The sequence below is a fragment of the Austrofundulus limnaeus genome, unplaced genomic scaffold, assembly GCF_001266775.1.
Source record: "Austrofundulus limnaeus strain Quisiro unplaced genomic scaffold, Austrofundulus_limnaeus-1.0 Scaffold109, whole genome shotgun sequence".
In the NCBI taxonomy this organism is placed as follows: domain Eukaryota; kingdom Metazoa; phylum Chordata; class Actinopteri; order Cyprinodontiformes; family Rivulidae; genus Austrofundulus; species Austrofundulus limnaeus.
Window position 1 is genome coordinate 899,191 of NW_013952511.1, and position 20,501 is coordinate 919,691.

Below are 20,501 nucleotides of genomic sequence, written 5' to 3' on the forward strand. Positions count from 1 at the left end.
CATATAAGGTATGGGACTGACGGAAAGGTCTGTCACCGCCCCATTCTGCATGCTGCAGCGAAGTGTACCTCCATGAAGCAGCTCTGTTGTCCTCCATCTATATTTTCAGTTACAGGCTGAGTCATTTCTACCTTCTCCTCTTTGTCAACGCTCTCTGGTTTCATTTAAAAGAGTCAATCATCAGATATTGTCCAAGATTAACCTGCAGGGTGGATATAGCTCGCTAGCAGCCTCGCACTGAGGACCTATCCACATCATTTACCCAGAATGCTTTGCATGTAAATAAAATGGCCCCGTCCATGTAATATATTTTTAAACTTTTAGTTTAAAAATTATAAAAACTAAACAGCCTACAGTATTTTTACAGTCTTTATTTTACAGTTCAAATAAATGTTTATCAAATAAAGTCTAATGTTACAACTAATCGGGGATCACTTTAAAGTCAAAAGATGTACAAAAATGGACGAGGCTATCAACTGGAAACTGTTTTTCTTTATTTCTGCTGTTTAGATAGAATGAAGGTTTAGGAAGGAAGAAAAGACACCAGCAGACAACAGCAAGAATGATTAACTCTGTTTTGTCCTTTTGAGCTTTCATCCTCTATAGTTGGCAGCCTGTAAAAAACTTTTGAGCCAAGGTAGGCTGTATTTAGTATCGAAGAATGAACAGACGCTGCTGTTACAGTAAGCAAGGCTAATCGCTCTAAACACTAATAAAACGTTAGCTTAAAAGTAGTAATAATTCTGTTTTAAAGAAATAAAACTTATTTACTCTAGAGCTGTGCGAAGCATACACACTGCATAATAAATATGTAAAATTAAAGACCATAGAATTACAATTAATTCAATTTCAGTGACAGAGAAAATCAGTTTTGAATTAGAGAACTAGTGCTATATAAAAACTGAACATTAGAATCAGCCACTGCAACATACCGTCTCCATACTAACAATATTATTACTATTTATTTTATATATTTTCTGTACACTTTATGTGGTGCAGATAGTTTGTTTGGCTCATAACAAGAATTTAGGTAAGTGCTTAGTTTGGATGTAAAGTCCCTTTTGGAGACACAAGAGCTTTGAGTTTTTTTCTTCAAAATTCTGAGTAAGCATTAATAAAATGACTTCACTGCCCTGTCTGCAGTATTAAAACTTTTAAAATGTCTCCTTGGTGAGTAATTAATACCTTAAATGCTATCTGTGCCATTCTTAGAAGTGTGTTCACAGTGGCAGACGAGTGATGCTGTGTATGTGTGTAGATCTTACCTGTAAAGGCCATGTTCTTAGGGTTTCCATATGGAGTACCTGGCTGAACAGGGCTGTAGACTGGATTCATGGCTGAAGTTAATCTGTTTTTACTAAGAAAAAGGGCAGAAAAGGAGGAGGAAAACAAAAAGACAGAAAAGGAAATTTAAGGGCAGGGGACGTAAACTCATGTCGACTGAAAAAAAGAGAAAGATTACRAAGCACGCGCATCACCATGTTAATGTCTCAGATTGCTATGAGGACTTCTGCAAGCATGCACAAAAACTAACTAAACAAAACCTTGTGAATAATCACTCCAAAGTAGGCTTAATATTAGAATATAATGTTGGAATAACATCAAACACAAGTGCTGATAAAAAGGGTTGGATTAGTTGAATACTGGTGTTTTCTCTTGTGGCATTAAATCAAAATTTGCATTTTTTTTTCTTTCTAATGCACAAACAAATTCATGGCACAGCAACACCACAAACCTAAAAAATGAATGGCCAATAATAAATTCCCGTGCTAGGATCGGTCATGGTAAAAGGTGACTATTAACAGAGCCAGCACATTACTGCACGTCCTCAAAGTCATATTTCTTCCCTGAGAAGATGAAAAAAAAATATGACCAAGTACGCCACCATTTATTTCAACTTACCTGACCATTAGAAACCTGGGCATTTTAAAAGTCTGTGTGCATGTGTGTGAGGATGTGTGCATGCGTGCCCCGTACCTCTTGTGCGTGTCTGGTTGATACATGAAACTGAATTTGTCTGTGGGATGCCCGCTCGCCATTCTCGCTGTATGCAAATGAGGAAGGAGTGGAAGYGGATATGCAAATCTGAAATTAAAACAGCGAGAGGTCATGATTACAATGAACACAGGAAAATATAGGAAAGAAAAACAGAAATAGCAAAGAAAAGGAGTAAATAAAATAAGCAAGCACCAGTGCAACAGTAAATGATTAGTGATAGCAGGGAAGAGTGCATTTCTGACCAAGTGTCTGAGATAATTGCTGTGTCTTTAGCCACCCATAATGCACTTAATAACTGTGTTTAATACAGTGAAGTGTATGAATAAATGCTATTTGTGTATCTGTACTTTCCATTACACTAGCAATGTTCAAACCAAGCTTTTCTTGGAGTTCCTCACTTTCTGTTTTGATATAGTGTTTCTGTCAGCTGCTGTTTGGTGGAGCCTATGAATTTGTGTGCATTTGAGTGACAGTGAGGCATGAGAATGAATGCGTATATATAAATACACACACACAAACACAAGTGATGCGCCGCATTTATCAACCACCACAGGTAGCAAAGCAAACAATGATCTAGCCAATGAAGAAGCACAACGAACCCTGTGAGCAGGCAAGTGACGACAAGCAAAACAATCAAGCAAAATACAGAAAGAGAAGGCCGAGTTCTGCACCAAGCCATTTAAAGCATGATCCGGGACAGATATGGACTGTAAGCGTGTTGTTAAAAAAAATCAAAACCCAAAGCAGACAGCTGAAGGGAAAAAGGTGGTTTGTGAGCTGTGTGCGCTGATTATTAAATCAGTTTCTCAGGGAGATAGGACGTGGTATAAATGTGGCTCTGTCTTGTTTCATTCTGAGGCCATTCAAATCATATAAAACTGATCATCTATCTATATATTTTCAAATTAAATCCGAACAAATCCACCCCGAGCTTAGACTTCACAGTTGGGTAACAACATATCACAAAGCCTTTTAAAACTGTAGATTAAATCTGACGAGTCATACACATAAAAGTGGAGAGTTAGACCAAACAGCGTATCAAAGCTCTTTTATATCCATACTAAGAGAAGTATGATGCAATAAAAGAGGCATGAGSAGAAAACCAATATGATTCGATAAAAGTCACCTCTTAGTCACAATACTGTGATTCAATATGGGTATCAATACAAGAAAGCAAAGGAAGATCCTGTATCAATTGTTGAGACTAAGTAAAATCTGCTAATGCTGAGAATGTGATGAGCTTGGAGTGAACATTCTCAACATGATGTTCAGGCAGAACATTTTGTCCCAGGGTTGTGTGTCAACTATTGTGTGATTGGTCAGTACTTTGTAGGGCTGGGTAAAAAAAAAATCGATTTAATCTATCTTGAATCGATTTCACATAATTCTTGCAATATCGATTCATAGGACAGGAGAACGTTTTTTCAGTAGTCTCGTGGCAAAGCACAGGCACGTTCCTTTTTGTCCCTCCTGGCTTGCTTTACGCGGGTTGACATTCATCCAAGTGCTGCACATGCGCATAGACAGAAAATGGCGAATGCAAGTAAAAGTCCGCTCAGCAAGCCATCTCAACTTAAGTCTGTTGTCTGGAAACATTTTCGATTTAAAACAGTAAAGGACAACGAGTTGGATAAAACCAAAGTGTTTTGCAAGATTTGCCAGCGGAGGTCAGTTTTTGCAGAAATACTACGAACCTCAGAAGCCACTTGACAAGATATCACGCTATGCTAACTTTAGCTTCAGACGAGAAGTCGTCTGGGCCAAAACAACAAAAAAAACCTATCATTAACATTATCAGTCGATTCTCCGCGGGCCAAGATAACAGRGACCATCGCAACTTTTGTTTGCAAAGATTTACGCCCATACTCTGTGGTGGAAAATGAAGGCTTTAAGCAGCTTGTTTTGGTGCTCGAGCCAAACTATGTTATGGTGCAATGTGAACACCTGACTGAAACTGTTATCCCTGGGATGTATAATGTGTGAAAGACCACATACTAAAGAAAATGCAGTCAGCAGACAGAGTCGGYATAACTTGTGACACCTGGACATCAGTGTCAACGCAGTCATACATGACGGTGACTTCTCACTACATCAACGAAGAGTGGTGCCTTGTGTCTCATGTGCTACAGACCACCRAGGTTGTCACGAGCCACACCGCCAGTAATATTGCGGATATATTGACGAGGCCCATAGACGAGTGGGGGCTGACCAGCAAAGACCCAGCAGTCGTGACGGACAATGCTGCAAACATGGTTCGGGCRATGGAGCTAATGCAGGAGGACAAGCAACCAACTTTGTCCGTTATCGCCCCACTTCTCRCTCTGCTGCAAGAGGCCTTGACCCGGAGCCTCGAAGACTCCACCGTGGTGAGGGATTTTGAAGGTATGCTAAAACCTCTCTTTTGCTTTGAAAAAATGAAAACTTACAAAGCAAAGTTTTGTACTTTGCATTTTCTAATTTTACTGATTAGTTTTAGCAATTAACAATTTATAATCCATGCACGTTGTAATGTGTGAGATCGTATATTCGTATGCATGCCATGGTTTTAGTCATATTAATGAATCTGTGAAATGTCTTTAAGATATGATGCACAGAAGGACACGTATGCAGCATCAGCGTTGGATCATCGCTTTAAGACCCTACCAACCCTGTCCAGTGAGGAGCGAGATCAGACCTTTTCCAGACTGCAGACTGAGGCTGCCACTGCTGCACATGATGCAAGTATTTTTTAATGTTAAATTAAATATGAATGTTTTGATTATTAAATTATTTTTATTGCATTTTAAGGAATATTATGTAATGAAATCATAAATGATTTTCAATCTATTTATTTATTTTTGTTTTTTTCTTATTCAACAGCAAAATACAGGCAATGACGCTGAGGAGACGGGGGAAGCAACTTTGCCCAAGAAACCAAAGGGATCCAGCATCTTGGAGTCTCTGTTTGGGGCAGTMTACTCAACAGAAGAAGAAAATGAGCAGAAGACTCTGGCAACGATGGCTGAAGATGAAGTCAGAAGATACAAGGTAGAAAAACCTGCATGGATGAATGAAAATCCTCTGACCTGGTGGAGGTCTAATGAAAGGGAGTACCCACTGTTGGCTCGCCTAGCGAAGCAATATCTTTGTGTTCCAGGGACAAGTGCTGTATCGGAAAGGGTATTTTCAACTGCAGGGGATATTGTCACTGCAAAAAGAAGCTGCCTAACTCCAGATCATGTCAATGAGCTCATTTTCCTGCACAAGAATCTCACTATTAGCAAGTGAGAGAACAGAGCCACATTAACAGGACTTGACTGAGTTATGTTTATTTTTAGTTACCTACTATTTTTATTTTTGCACTTTAAGAAACAATGTCTTAAAGACATTTACAATAATAGAATATTCAAGTTCAATAACATCTTCATTTGCAATTCTGGAATTGCACCTTTGAAACCTGAGAGAGTTTTGTTTACTTTTAGTTAAGTGCTATTTTTATTTTTGCACTTAAGACATTGCCTCAATAACATTTAAAGTAACAGAATATTGTAGTTCTAGTTCAAGTACATTTTCATTTTCTAATTCATTTTTGTGAAAATTGCACCTTTTAAGACTTGAGAGTTTTGTTTACTTTTAGTTATGTACTGCTATTTTTATTTTTGCACTATAAGAAACAGTGTCTTAATGACTTGAGTACAGTAATAATATAATTTTGTAGTTCAGGTACAATTTCATTTGCAATTCCTTTTAAATTGTGAATATTGTACCTTTGAGACTTGACATTTTTTTACAGTTCAAGTTGAAACTGTTCAATTTACAACTTTGAACTCAAAAACCTGTTTATGGTGAAGACTGAAGAGACTAAACAAAGTACATTTGTAGTTTGAAACAGCTGAGTCATTTTCAGTATTTCAGAGTGAATCAAATCTAAATTAATTGATTCAGAACCTTATGAACCGAATCAATCTAGAGACTTGGCCATGATACCCAGCCCAACACAGTTGCAAAATACAATATCAGCATCAATAAACATTTTCATTGAATCGAATCATGATTAATCGATTCTGAACTTAATGAATCGAAATCTAATCGATACAGAGAATTGGCCATGATACCCAGGCCTATTACTTTGACAGGTTCTGTTGAAAAACAAGTGAACTGCATTGTTGTCTTCAGCTTCAACTGGCTGAGGCTGTTAAAAAATGCACTCATTTTTACAACTGCTCCAGCAAAACTTGTGAAGAGAGTTAAATGGTGAATAACTCACGAACAGATAGTACTATTATTGGGCATGGAGGAGATGACGCGGGCGGTTCTCTGTGGTTGTGCTGGCAGGAGCGATTACACCTCGACCAGGCAGGGCAGGAACACGTTCTCTTTGTTCACTGGTTATTGAGGAGATATATTCTTCATACACAAACATACCTACAAAGATTTACCTTTTCTGCATTACTTTTATATTTGTCATGCAAGTGAAGTCAACACTAATCAATACCCAAAGACATAAAAGCATAAAATTGTTTTTTGTACACAAATCCTCCAAATGTATGCTCCAAAACCTGAACTTGTGTATGAATGTTAGTAAAACACAAGGGTTGATGTATCTGCTCCAGTTCAACACTTTATAACATGTCTTGCAGCAAAAGAACATCTCAAGGGAATTGATTAAGTTGCCAGAACACAACTCAAAGTGCATTTCTCATTAATCTTCTGTTAGAGTCCTCCCTCTAGTTCAGCTCAGCCTCCCATCTTACATCCTTCGTGCGACTCTTCTTTTAATTCATCATCAGCTCTTTCCACCTTTGTTCATCAGTAATTGTACATTTACACATTTCTGAATTCCAGGGTAAGTAATGATATTCTTCTGAACAGCTCTGTTTTGTGTTTGACGCAAGCATATATTCTGGTCCCAGTGGAAACTACCGTGCTTCTCCTACAGATCTGGACACCCTGGAGCTGTTGGTAGGATCTAAACTTAAACTAAATAAATAAAATAATAAAAAAAGAATCAGGGGTGATGTTTGAGACCTTAATTCTTCATGTTTTGAAATCCCATCTTAAAAACATATTTGTGCTGCTCACTATCTTTTATTGGAGCTGCCTTTTTTTTTTACACAATAGTTGAAACAATTTTTCCATTGTTATTATGATATGGTGTTTGGTATCTTTTTATTACTATTTATTAATTTGTGTGGAGAATTGGACAACAGCAGTGGTTTTTAAACAGGCTATTTAAATAAATTTGATACTAAAAGCGCTGCAATTGAGCCATCCTCTAAACATGTTTTTGAACTTAGTGGAACTTTGTTGACATCCTCATAATCTGAACGAAACATTGCTTTTGAGAGAAACTGTAATATTTCTGCTGCCTTTCAGCTGTTTGTGTACATGAAAACAGAGGTTGTTTTTGTATGAAACCAAAGCTTTCTGAATCAAGGTTTTTGAGTGTTTTTAGTAAACCAGTTATCTAAGCGAACTCACGCTTGCACACCAGACAGCTGCAGTCAATAGTTTTTATGCAAGTACATCTATATGACACAAAAATTACACCTGGTACAAAAACTACAGTGGATTCAATGAGCACAGTGTTACAGTGCAAATTTGCAACTTTCCCACAATATATACGAAAAACATGGACATTTCCAGAGATTGCATACATGTAAACAGGGTGTTTGAAATAAAACTGACAAAAGTCACAATAAGGAATATGCATTATTTAATTACAATACAACCTACATCTGGTAGCTCCCATAAATTAAACCAGAAACGTGTTGAGTGAGGAAACAAAACTCATTAACACATGGGCAGGTGGCTACAAATGACCCCGAGGTCTTCGCCTCCCAACACATACGTACCCAATTACAGCTGTGCATGAATAGAGGAGAGAGCCATGGGTGTGTTCATCAGTTTCAGCCAGTTTGAGAGCAGAAAAAGGTGATGGAAAAAGCAAACGGGTGAGAACAAGAGGGGCACCACAATGCTTTTAGTGGGTGTGTGTGTCTTTGTGTGTGAGAGAAATAGAGGACAACAGAAACGCATGCGCTGAGTGGGAGTGTCCCACCATAACTCGCTGTGTTTTCAAGAGTGAGGGCGATGAAAAGGTCTCTGCTCATAAAGAGCTTGTTTTTTTTGTTCCCCTTTAAAAAATCAGCAAACCTTTTCTGCGACAAACCAAATAAGACTATTTATGGAGATTATTCGCTGCACAGACTGAAAAAATAATAAAAATTCTCACCTTTGCTTAGAAATACAAGAAAATAATCCCTGCTGATGGATGCCTGAGGCAGAGTTTGGGTTTAAGCTCTCAATTATTTACTTTTGCATCAAGCCCTTTTTGAAGAAATACATATACAATGCATGCCACACTGAAATGATGAACTGCAAATTATTTTTCTGAAAAAGAATATAGTCTTTGTTCATCATGAAATGGACAATTAATATAGCAGCCAGAAATCTCTTGATTCCATTATGATTAACTAGTTCAGAGTCATGAAGTTTAGCTCAATAGGTTCAACATAAGAAAACTGTGTAAAAAGTCAAAGTAGTTAAAAATACAGACGTTCTTGTAAGCTTTGAAGGTGGCTTTTCAGCAAATAACTCCCCAAGCTTCCTGAAGTTTGTCCATTTTTCAATTAATATTGGTTTATTTCCTTACATTTACAATTAACTATTCAGTTAAAAATATAAATAAATATGCTTAACGACACCCTTACTGCAAAAACTCATGATTTATTCCAAGAATTTGAAAGGTATGTGGTTATGTATTGTAATTTTTAAAACCAAAGTAAAAATTTTGTCTTCAAAGCAATTTGTTCCTGTCAAAGTCACAATAGGTTCCTGTTTATTTTGGTGAACCTACAAGAAAATGCAGTTTGACAGGCTTACATACCCATTTTAGAATCAACAAAGTGATTACCAAAGCATTATCAGGTAAAACATAGTTGGATCAACAGAAAAATGGTGACAGTCTTGTGTCAGGTCTCTTCTAAACTCAAACGTTTTGAGTTTGCTTATTGTTTTTGCACACTATGAAAACATTTACTTGCTGACTAACAGCTTTTACCTAATAATACTTCTTTCAAAGACATGCCTTTTGCTCGCCCTTTATCTGCCTTGTTTTTGGCCCTGTCTTCGATAAAAACAAGGTATTCATCTCTGAAGACAGCAGTGTTTTCTGCAGAGTAGCATCCGCCCATCAATCAAAAGACTGCTTCTTACAGGCAACACTGACAGTGATGAAGATGAAACTGCCCTTATGATGTGAAGTGTTTTCACTTATCCACCAACACCTAATACACTCGCTGTAGGTCATGACCATGAGAACTGTGGTGATGTTAGCTAATGTTTGTTTCTATCACAGCTTCAATATGGAACTGAGAGCAGCTTGTTTTGGACTGTTTGGGTTTCATGTTTAGGAACATTACTTGGAATTTTGATTTTCACTTTAAAAGTCTGCATAATTATAGGACACGGTAATACTGAATGACGCCAATCTGATTTAACTTTTGTTTTATAGTAATWACAATGACAGCCTCTAATACAAAATAGTTTTTTCAATAGTTTTTTCCCCAGACTTTCCAATTCTTTAAGCATTATTTTTTTTAAATGTTGGAAGAGACAGTGCCTCAGTTTCACTGATTCAGAACCTTTTCATTTATGTACAATTGTCTTAYTGACTAATATAATAAAGAAACATAAAGTATAGAACGTCTGTATTGTGTATTTGTGAGATTGCAGATTACTAGTAAAAAAATAAAACTTGTCAACAAATAAGTAACATAACTGGTGTTGAGTAAAAAACTTATTTCTGCAGGTTACAAACAACTTACCAAACTAAAGATTAATCTTATGGTGCATTTTAATGTTTAATTTTGGTTTGGATAGAAAGACTTGAATACTGAAGTCCTGATCTGATGTTACAGACACTAAAAGAAGTATTTGAACACAAATATCTAAAACACAATAAATGTCCAAAACCAAAAAGAAAGGCTTTACTTCTACTGCAGTGATTCCAATAACACAATATGCAAACAATATGTATAGACAAACAGCTGTTTTTCCATAAGTCAGTAAAATAATTTCAGTTTTACAAACTGAAGACTATTTTTTGCAGATTACGCAGTTTGCAGATGCCCAATTCCTTCATGACATATTCATATTACTGATTTCTAAATAAACGACTAGCTAGCTTAATTTTGATTTCATTCTGATTAGTTATTTCAATTTGTTAAGTGTTTTCTATTTGTCTGTTTATATATTTAAACAATGTGTTCAATGGAATCATAAACATTACTGAGTTTGATTTAAGCTCAAATTAACGTCAATAATAAAAAAGGTTGCCGTTTGTCACCGCCTACATTTGTTTTATAGATCAATTTAGGGACATCATGTCTAAAAGTACTGTTCGACTTTCAGTAGCAGAAAATAAAAAAGAAACCTCAGGTTCAAATCAAGGAAATTGTTCAAATGCGAGGTTCTTTGGAAATAAAATGCATATTTATGGGTGAATGGCTAAGTAGTTATTATTTTTTATTACTACTTGAGAAATAAGTGGTTTTCATTTTCCACCAATAAATTAAATTTTCATTAGATGAAAATGACATTTAAGTACAATGGGAATGCTTTCAAGCAGYCTTACACACATGCACACACACGCACAAACAAGGACTTATTGGCTGCTGGCTGACATTATAAAGGAGATCTTTCTGCTCACCGAYTTAAAGTTGTTTTTCCAGAACTTTAGGATTAAACTCTAATATTGAGACTTCATTAGAGCTCAGCTCATGAGCCGCAGAACAAAAACTCAACATGCAAACCAGCTTATTAACAGAGCTGGTAAAAGTGTTGACGCCTTTATACTTAATTTGTCAAAATAAAAATAGTGCACTGTTTAAAAGTAGAAAATACATAGATATTAACAATGGCTTCACTGCATAAAGGGAGTCTCCAGCAGCCCAGGGGAACCTTAGAAGGTGATAATTATGAGGAGGGAGAGGGAAAAAAAAATAAAACATACTCACATAAAGAGCGACCATTCCTGCAGAACACGTACAATTCAACACAACCCCCACACAGACTCTATTCACCAGGCATCTACTCTTTAAGCAACAAATCAAAACCAGTGGGCGTTATCACWCTCCCACATAGGAGAGAATAGACATGCACAGCTTTTTTTTGATCTCCAGAAGGAAAGACATTTTCACTTGGGTCACATAAAATGAGAAACTGTGAGTGTAATATGGTGCGTCAACCACTTTTTTTTTTAAATTAAATACAAATTAGGAAAACTGTAAGCTAAATTATCAGTATGGCTATAAGAGCTGCTTTTAATTTGATTAAAAAGCATCTGTCTGGAACAGTGGTCCTTCAGGGCCACTATCCTGCACATTTTAGTTGTTTCTCTGCTCTTCAGCAGGTCTCAGAGTTCAGCAGAAGCCTGTTAATCACTCATTTATTCAAATCAGGTCTGCTGAAGCAGAGAAACATCTAAAACATGCAGGATAGTGGCCCTCGAGGTCCAGGATTGGGGACCATTGGACTAGAACATTATGGTTAAACAAAATGCAATTTTTATTTCAAATGACAGATTTGAAACCATTTTGACAAAGAAAAGCACAACGTTTTTTCCATAAACCAAAGCTAAGAACAGAGATGTTACATAAATTTGTGTACAATACCTAAATAAATAAATAAATAAATCTAATCTCTCATTTTGTACGTCCAACCTCACAGCTGTGGCAGAAGTCCAACGACATAAGACAGCCAAAAAAAGATAAAAAAAAAAAAAAACAAACAGGTCAGGCTACTAGAGCCTTTTAATATGGTTATCCATAATCATGGCCAGGAACAAATCGATTGTCTTACAGCATTGAAAGGCTGTGTGATGGAATCCCTGATGAACACCACCCCCCATCTTCCTCACAATCAGACCTGCTCTGTTACAAAGAGATCCAAACAGCTTTGGGCTATTTTAGATCTAGGACAGCACAAGACACTTTGGAATACCATCTCACAGTTGTTTTGTTATTCCTTAAAACCTATTTCATCCGTTACACACACCTCATGAAGTCTGCGTTCTTGGATTAATCCAACAATTCAGTGCCACTGAACACACACATTCACATTTAATGTACCTAAATGCTTAAATGATACATAATCTGTGTGGTCTTTGGTTACAATCAGAGTTTCTACCCTAACGTAAAGAGTAACAAAAACTTAATAGTTTTTAAATTGCATCTTTGTTGGTCCTGATATACAACACAAGAAGCATGTCATGAATGTCAAGAGTCGTTTTACACAGTTTCAAAAAAAAAAAAATGTCGAAGAAAGCTAAACAATACTTAATGTTTTTCCCTCTCTTTCCGCTTTTTATTAGAAAAGAACAATTTGGTTATGATAGYGTGTTGTGACTGAACAATGCTGGAAACAAGCCTAGAAGTCTACAACAAAGACATTCTGTGGAGAAAAATCTAATAGTCATTAGACAGCAGACAACAAAAGGCTTGGATGTATGACAAAGGGATAAGAGATTCAAGAGATTTCTGTATCATCCACTCATATTAATTATAAAATCAAAAATGCACAAAATCAAAAGCAAACTCGGCTCGTATTTTTACAACACAGAGATGCACTGATTGTAGTTTTTAGTGCAGATTAAATTGTTTTGTAAACCTCTGAACTGCAGATTACAGTTTCTCATCTAAAAACTATTATTCAGACGTCTAAATTTTTTATAGATTTTGACTGAAATGTACTGATAAAACCTTTACAGAAGAAACCTTTCACTTTTCAAAATGACATTAAGTTACTAGGCCATGAATTAAAAATCCACTGTTGACGTGTTGTTTATAGCAGCTTTGAACAAAAGGATAGCTTGTATGATACTGAGCAGTAAAATCAGCCACATGGAAGATGTATCGTTTTTTTAATCCGTGGCCTGAAGAAAGCATTTATTTTCTAAAGACTGGATTTGTGTGTGTCAGATTTRTGATTCATCGTGTCAGTCAAGCAAAAAATAAACAAATAAAATCATATGTTTACAGTCACCCTTCAATCAATGCATTAGAATTATCTAAAGGCTCTCACAAAACACCTCAGTCTGGGACTGAGACGCTTTCTGGCTGGATCGGTGTGGTTTCTGAWTGGATCGAGGCAGTGAGGTGGGTTGAGGTGACTAAGAAGGTGTGTCCAAACTTTTGACTTTCACTATCTGCAAACAGAAAAAGAACTGTAAAATCCTTTCTATTCTCCTGTAGAAGCTTGGTATTACAACACTGCTGTTTTAAGTCAAACAGCTTTATTGTACTCTAATAAAAACAGCACAAATTTACACCAGTGAAATAATACATTACCGGGGCTAAAAGCTAAAAACACTTAGCTGCAAAGTGTGATTATTTTTGACGAGACAAACAATAACATTTTACAACCAGGCACAATGTGGTGTGGGTGTTTGTGCATGGTGCGAGTTGCAGAAACCAGACAATTAATGGGAGTCTGATCACATCAACGTCAGCCAGGGAAAATTAAAATTGTACGAGCCGTCGTTTACTCAGGTCAAATTTAAAAGAGAGACATTAATAAAAACTTAATGGRAAAAAAATTGATTCATGCAATAACTTGTACTCTCTAAAATTAGTGCTTTATTCTGTCACATTTTTCCTTCAAAACAACACAATTGATGCTTATTTAAACTGTGCAACAATGTTATTAACCAATAGCCCTCATTATATTGCATCTTCACTACCAGAGTTTAGAAATTAAATATTCTAAACAATAAACAGAAACATTCATTTCCAAAGCATTTCAAACTTATTTTCATTATATAAAAAGGTATTTTTATGGTACATACGTTTGGAATGAGCTCATATCACACTAAACTTTTAATCAGTTTAAAAATACAATAAAAAGGTAAAAGCAAGACCTAAAACAACAATTTGCTTATATTTAATCAATCCTAGTCATTAGGAGACCAATTATTAAACAATGCTATCCTTTAAACTATTAAACTGTATAAGTAAAAATGTATCTGTTGTCGTATTTGTTCCATTGTTTTTCTATGCGGTGTCAACTGTGCGTATTTTCTTTTCAATCGAATGTTTTGCACTGAACTAAAGCAAAAATACTATTAGTGTATAGAGCAGACAACCATCACTAATTAAATAACAGTCTGATGATGATGTGCACGCTCACACACACATACATGCACACTTTCTCAGACCMCTAAGACGACAGACAGCTGAAATCTCCAGAGGCCACTTCAACTCTTTATCCTGATCTGTTATGACTTGTGACTTCTCACACCTGCTGCTGTAAAATACTAACAAACACACTTCCAACGGCGATAAATGACCAAAGTATAGATCAATAAAGAGATAACAAAGCTTTATTTAACAAGTCACTTCATTTTACACACATAAAACAAACCAATGAAGTGGATTGCTGCACCAAACTGTAGTTCACAGTTTTTAAAGGGGTGACAATTTTATRAAATTTCTTCATAATTGCTAACTGATGATTTTGTTAACTTGGACTCTTGAAACTAGGGCTGTGTATTGGCAAGAATTTGGCGATATGATACATATCATAACAGAGGGGTCACGATGCGATATATCCCGATATTTTGCGATACTGTAAGCAAGGCAGTATTTTGCGATAAATTGGGATTTTTTTGTCCAAAAATTCTATTAAATAAAAACCTCTTACTGGGGAAAAAAAAAAAAGAAAAGCTAATGTTTACTTACAACGCTAATGCTACCCTTACTCTCTGGTGCTCAAGAGGTAGAGGAGCCAACTGGCTGGCTCACTGCTGCCAACTAGTGGTCAGAGGCTGAACTACAAYATAAAAATGAACCATTGGCAAGAAGGTTGACATTTTAAACCTTAATTTAAAATCGATACAGGGCTTTGGAGTATCGACACAGTATCGGGAAATGAAATATCGTGATATTTCAGTGTATCAATATTTTCTTACACCCCTACTTGAAACATGCTTCTTTCTGTAAAGGTTCATTTGGAAATGTTGGACGAGTACACAAATTCAACAGATATTTACAGACAACAGTTATTTTAGAGTGACACATACTCAGAGCTGAGACTATATTTCAATACCATTAACAATCTAATAAAAAACAAGTGTAGTTAAGATTATTTTTATGTGATGAACTACAAGTAAAAAACACATGAAAGTGTTGAATAGAGCTTTTTTTTCTCTTTTGGAAAAATATAATAGAATGTGATAAATGTGACTAAACGAAATAAATGCGCTGCAGAACTGAAAAAGTTCAACCAGAACGGCTGAATTTCTTCGTTGCCATCTGTTTTATTCACTGATCGAGCAAATCATTAAACTGTTTGAGTCACACAGAGATGAAGCGCTGAGAAGACGACGGTCCGTAAGAAAACCACTTTCTGTCGTAACATTAAGTGACTGCAGCTTTCAGCAGTCTGACAGCTTTATGGCTGCATTATACAGTCCACCATTCACACAGAGGGCCAGACCTCACGTGCCCCCCCCCCCACACCACACACACACACAATACAGCAGGGGTCACCTTAGACTGATGATTCAATTACACCAAACATTAAATCTAAAGTATTTAAATAGCTCCAGCCGTGTTTGTTTTAGGTTCAGCTTATTTTGTTTATGAATTTTATCTGCAGGTGAAAAATAATCTGAGAGAATCTCCAATGACATGATGTTTTTTTAAATATTCATGTCTTCAAAACTATTTGGAGTGCCGCCAATATATGTGATTATTCAGTGTTTTTGGTTTTAAGCTTTTAACACAATTTATACACTATTAAATGATTCTTTGTGGGGCTAACAAACTCATCTGGGTTTTCTTAAAAATTGTGTTAGAAAACAGCAAATACCCCTTGGCTTTGTTTACAACTGAATTAGTTACAGATTATCTTAGCACCAATTTTTACTTTTTCAGAATTTTGATTTTCTCATTTAATTTGACTCTGCCTATGTCAACTCTGATCCTCACACAATTTCTTTTCAGAAGTAGGGTTGGGCACAATCATATCGTGTGCAATTAATCGGTTATTTTTTGCACTTGACGATTAATACGATTAATTTATCTATCAACACAATTTAAAATTTGATGCATAGCCTGAAGTCTGTAATTTTGACACAATTTGAAACAGATTTTTATGAAAAGCAAATCTTTCCCACTAAATAGGTCATGTGACTAGGGCATAAGGGTGTCCAGGGACTCCAGGGGATTAATCGTCAAATTTATCATTATTGGCTAAATACCCCAATTAATCGTGATAATATTCTTTTGTCAATATTGCCCAACCCTATTCAGAAGGCAGAAGAGTTTTATATTTTCACTTTCAACCTGATGTCTCAGATTCTGTTGTTCTCCTTTAGGCTTTTTACATCCAGGGAGACTGTCCCAGGTGAACTCGTCAATGTTCAAATGTAAACCAATGACTTTTAATTGTTGGCAACAGATAATTGCTAATTTTACTCATTTATAAAACAATTTAAATGTAGTTTTTTGTAGTGATTGATGTCTATCTGTTTTTTTATATTTATTATTGATTATATGCATGATATTCAATAGTAAAACATTGAAATACCACGTATTTTGACAGCTAGTATGACTTTAACAAGTAAAACCGTATGCACAACAGGAAGACCCAAGATTAACTGGATCTCAAAAGTTCCTTCAGACACACCAGGGTTTCCCTAAGAACTAGGAATTAAAGGTCAGTACCTAACACTGTGATCCCTTTCAAAGGAAGAGAGAATGAAAAAAGACATACCGCTGATTATACGCCAGAGGAACATAAAAGAAAAATACACTTCATGAAATGAAAACAATTCTGCATTGTTTTCTATATTTGATGAGTTATAAATTAGCAACAATCGAACTCATTAGTCAAACTACTTTTAACAGATGGAATGTATTTGCCTGATCTTATTTTTTAATTTAAGTATATTAGTTATTGTAATTAAAATATACCATTATCTGTAAATAATAATAATAATAATAATAATAATAATAACGCAGGTAGATATTGGACTACTAACAAATAACCCAAGAATTTAAAGGAAAAATATCTCCTGATTACAGAGCCTATCAGTACTGATATTCACGATCAGGATTTACCTAATAAGATATAAAATGTTTTAATTGTGTGGCTAAATCCACATGTTCAAGTCTGTTTTAATGGTCAACCTGCGAGCGTCTGGTTTAAAATGACTTTTTGTGCCATCATAAAACTGTCAAACACAGCCTACATTCCAAAACACACTTTGTTTCTTAACAACAATGCCCGGAGGGCACGGTGTAGTTTATAAATATTTGTATTTACCACCACATTAGTGGTTATATCGGAGCATGGCATGCACTGGCAGTGCTCTGCATACCAGAGATAGAGAGCAAAGCCAAAACAGCGCTGGTTGGACAAAAAAAAAATGGTCACACTCAAACAAGCTTTAGACACCATTTTGAAAAACCCACCGATTTCTGGATAACAACCTCGAGATGCCATCTTGCCAATTATCACTAGATTAGCTCAGTCAGAAAGGCGCTTGAACCTCACCGAGCCACTCCACGCAGGAAACCGTGCGTGTCAAAAACTAATGTTAGCTTAGCTTAGCTTTGGGAGCTCGTCTGAAAAGACGACCGCTAACCCGCCGATGCTGCATCCCTGCATCCATCCCGCACACACGCTGCTCAAATCCGCTAATTATTGAGCCAGCTGAGGGGAGAAGATTAGAAACGACAAGAACCAAAAACGCAATATGTCCGACCGGGACAATACGAAGAAAACTGAAGCCTGGTTAAGGAAAAAACTTAAAAAAACACTCGCGATGCGCCAAGTTGTACATTCCGCTAATTGAGCTAGCCGTTTAGCTTAGCATAGCCCGCTAGTTCCTCACGGAGGACAATTGAAGGGATACGGAGGAAGAAAAAAAAAAAAACAGACAAAAAAAAAACTTAAAAAGTCGACACATGGACATTTCTGCCGTCCACATTAAGCAGCGTACTAAACTTACCAAAACCTTCAGGTCGAAACAGTAAAAGTCTGCTCTTCTTGTGTGTCCGAGCGCTCTCCTATGTGTTAGCTCAGCGTCGAGTCGGTGCGGACTGGCTCTGCAGCAGCGTTCGTGTCGGGCCAGTGGCGGCGGTGAAGACGGCTTTCACCCGGAGAGACGGCCACCGTGTGTGGGGGATGGGGATGCACYGCCGCCGGGAGGGAGAAAAGGAAGGAGGGAGGGAGGGATGCAAGGAGAGGTGGGGGCACGACCCACTGATCATGTAAAGTGGATGGTGTCTAATATTAGAAAGAAGAAATATTCCATCTTTACCTGACACTACAAAACAGGGGAAAAAATAAATATATGTATCAGATGAGTTCAATGTAACTACATCAATCAATAGTCAACTTTATTGATGAAAATTATGTTCATAATAAAATATGCACATTCTATATTATTATGCTTAGGGCTATTATTGATAAAACTATTAGTCTACAATAACACAATGTTTTTGTCAGACAAGAGTTGTATTATTATTACTTCTAAACGTGGAGACTTGGTGGATAAACAAAAATGCAGCATAGTCGGAAGTTCATGCTCACTGGTTCAATTCTACTTTTATTTTTTTATTTCATCCCCTCAGTGCGTAACGATTCCCTTTTAACGCCACAGTGAGACAGCGCCACTTAGTGGGCATGAACAACATATCAAGATTTCTGAGTGCGTTGCATTCAAGGACCAACATAAAACTAGGAATTTTAGGGTTTTATGAGAATGGTTATTTTTCAGTTATTTGAACTATCTTATACTGTTTAAAYAAATTGCTTAAAATGTATAACATGAAGTGTATATGATTCTTGTTTGAACAACATGCAATGCATGTTTTGTCTTTTGTAGCATTTTTCTAGCATATAAAATATAATTGTTAAGTTTTTTATTTGTTTGTTTATATTGTTTAGTTTTGTATTAAAGCAACAAAGAAAACATGGAGTCACAAATAGGTGTGTTTGGTCTGTGTGAATATACTCAATATCAGAAAATCACAGCGTTTTGAGAATCATGATGACCTTATCAGAATGAACTACATTTCCCAGGAATCATTGCGTTCCCCTCCACTGAAAATCRCAACGTTGCTGCAGACCACACAACTCTGGGAAAGTTATAGCTGTGCCGAGTACGTTTTTATTGTTGAGAAAATGATTCCCCGCTGGAGACGATGTTAGAAACAAAAATGCCGACGGGAAGAAGAAGAAAATTATAATAATAATAAAAAGAGTTGACCGAGTTATCGCGCGACCTCACGTTTCCGGAAGTCAGAACGGTAACTGTCCGAGGTGCTGTTTGTGAGTTCTCTCCTACTTCACATTTTCATATAATTTGCGAACATTTAAAACGAATATGTTACTTTTATTTTAGTCCTAATAACTTTAATAACTGAGCTAAACGCATTGTCATTGTATAGCAGAGAGGCAGACAGGTCTTTGCCCTGCACTGCTCTACTTAAATAGTTTTGCATTATATATTAGTCATACTTATCCTATTACACACAACATTAATACAGTAAGAATAATTTTATAAAATGACATATTTTGTCTCAACTATATTACAAGTTTGACAGCTGAATTTTGTATTATGGTAGGTTTTTGAGCGCTATGGATCCAGAATCAGTGGATACCTCCTGCAACTCCAGCAGCACCAGCCCTCTGAGTGGTAAAACTGGCTGTGGTCCACAATGCAACGGTGTCCAAGAAAGGCGGATGCCATTGCGAGCGTCTGCGTCCCACGGACTGCAGATTCTGAAAGTGCTCAGATCATTCAGGGAGCAAGGATTGCTGTTTGACTTCACCATCAAGGTCCAGGAATGCAGTTTCCCTTGCCACTGTTGTGTTCTCGCAGCATGCAGTGATTTTTTTAGGTATATATCCATCCATGCGTCCATTCATCCATTCATCCATCCATCCATCCATCTACCATTTGTGTCAAGAAAATTGACAATAATATTAATTATTTAGAATTCAAATCTGCTGACCTTTAGTTTTGCTAACAATTATTCACAGCTGTACAGCTGCTGTTGCATGTCACATGTGTAACGTGGCCCTGCCAACTGCCGGGCAGAATGTTTTACAATCACAGCACTGGCTTAGAGGTGCGCAAGGGAACTTATCCATAAAACCACATACTGACAGTCCTTAAAGCTCCGAGAGAGCATCACGTCTTCTCCAAAAGCACTAATTGTGAAATTTGTCTAAAATCAGGACTTTAATTCATAGTTCAAGTTTGACGAGCTGATTGTCAGTCAAACTGACCAGCAGCAACATTACTTCTCAACCTTTTCACCACAAAAGTGCCTTTAGTCTTCATTTTATTCTGGTCTTTTGAACATCACATATTTCTACTGGCTCTTTCTTTTTTGTTAATCAAGTAAACTCCTCACTGGGTCCAAAAGAATAACTAATACTCTTTACTCAGTGGAAGCTGCCTTTTCAACAGGGTTTTAAATTAGCAAGAATGATGTCTCTTTTAT

The 20,501-nt window shown here is 36.5% G+C and overlaps 2 protein-coding genes across 4 annotated transcripts in view; one reads left to right on the plus strand and one right to left on the minus strand.

Annotated features, from left to right (window-relative positions):
- The window catches only part of fam168a (family with sequence similarity 168 member A), a 31,419-nt gene extending 13,260 nt beyond the window's left edge, over window positions 1-18,159 (minus strand). The window contains exons 1-3 of one of the 3 annotated variants that reach the window (XM_014014045.1): window positions 17,996-18,157; window positions 1,978-2,085; window positions 1,266-1,348 (exon numbers count right to left, since the gene is read on the minus strand). In XM_014014045.1, the coding sequence (XP_013869499.1) occupies window positions 1,266-1,348; window positions 1,978-2,039 (145 nt within the window). In that variant the 5' untranslated portion in view covers window positions 2,040-2,085; window positions 17,996-18,157. Of the gene's footprint in view, window positions 1-1,265; window positions 1,358-1,977; window positions 2,086-17,995 lie in introns of all 3 variants that reach the window. The other 2 variants (XM_014014044.1, XM_014014046.1) reach the window with 2 other exon arrangements.
- A 984-nt stretch (window positions 18,160-19,143) lies between these two features.
- kbtbd3 (kelch repeat and BTB (POZ) domain containing 3) overlaps window positions 19,144-20,501 on the plus strand; it is an 8,627-nt gene continuing 7,269 nt past the window's right edge. The window contains exons 1-2 of the mRNA XM_014014050.1: window positions 19,144-19,320; window positions 19,617-19,892. Coding sequence (XP_013869504.1) covers window positions 19,630-19,892 — 263 coding nt within the window. The 5' untranslated portion in view covers window positions 19,144-19,320; window positions 19,617-19,629. The remainder of the gene's footprint in view (window positions 19,321-19,616; window positions 19,893-20,501) is intronic.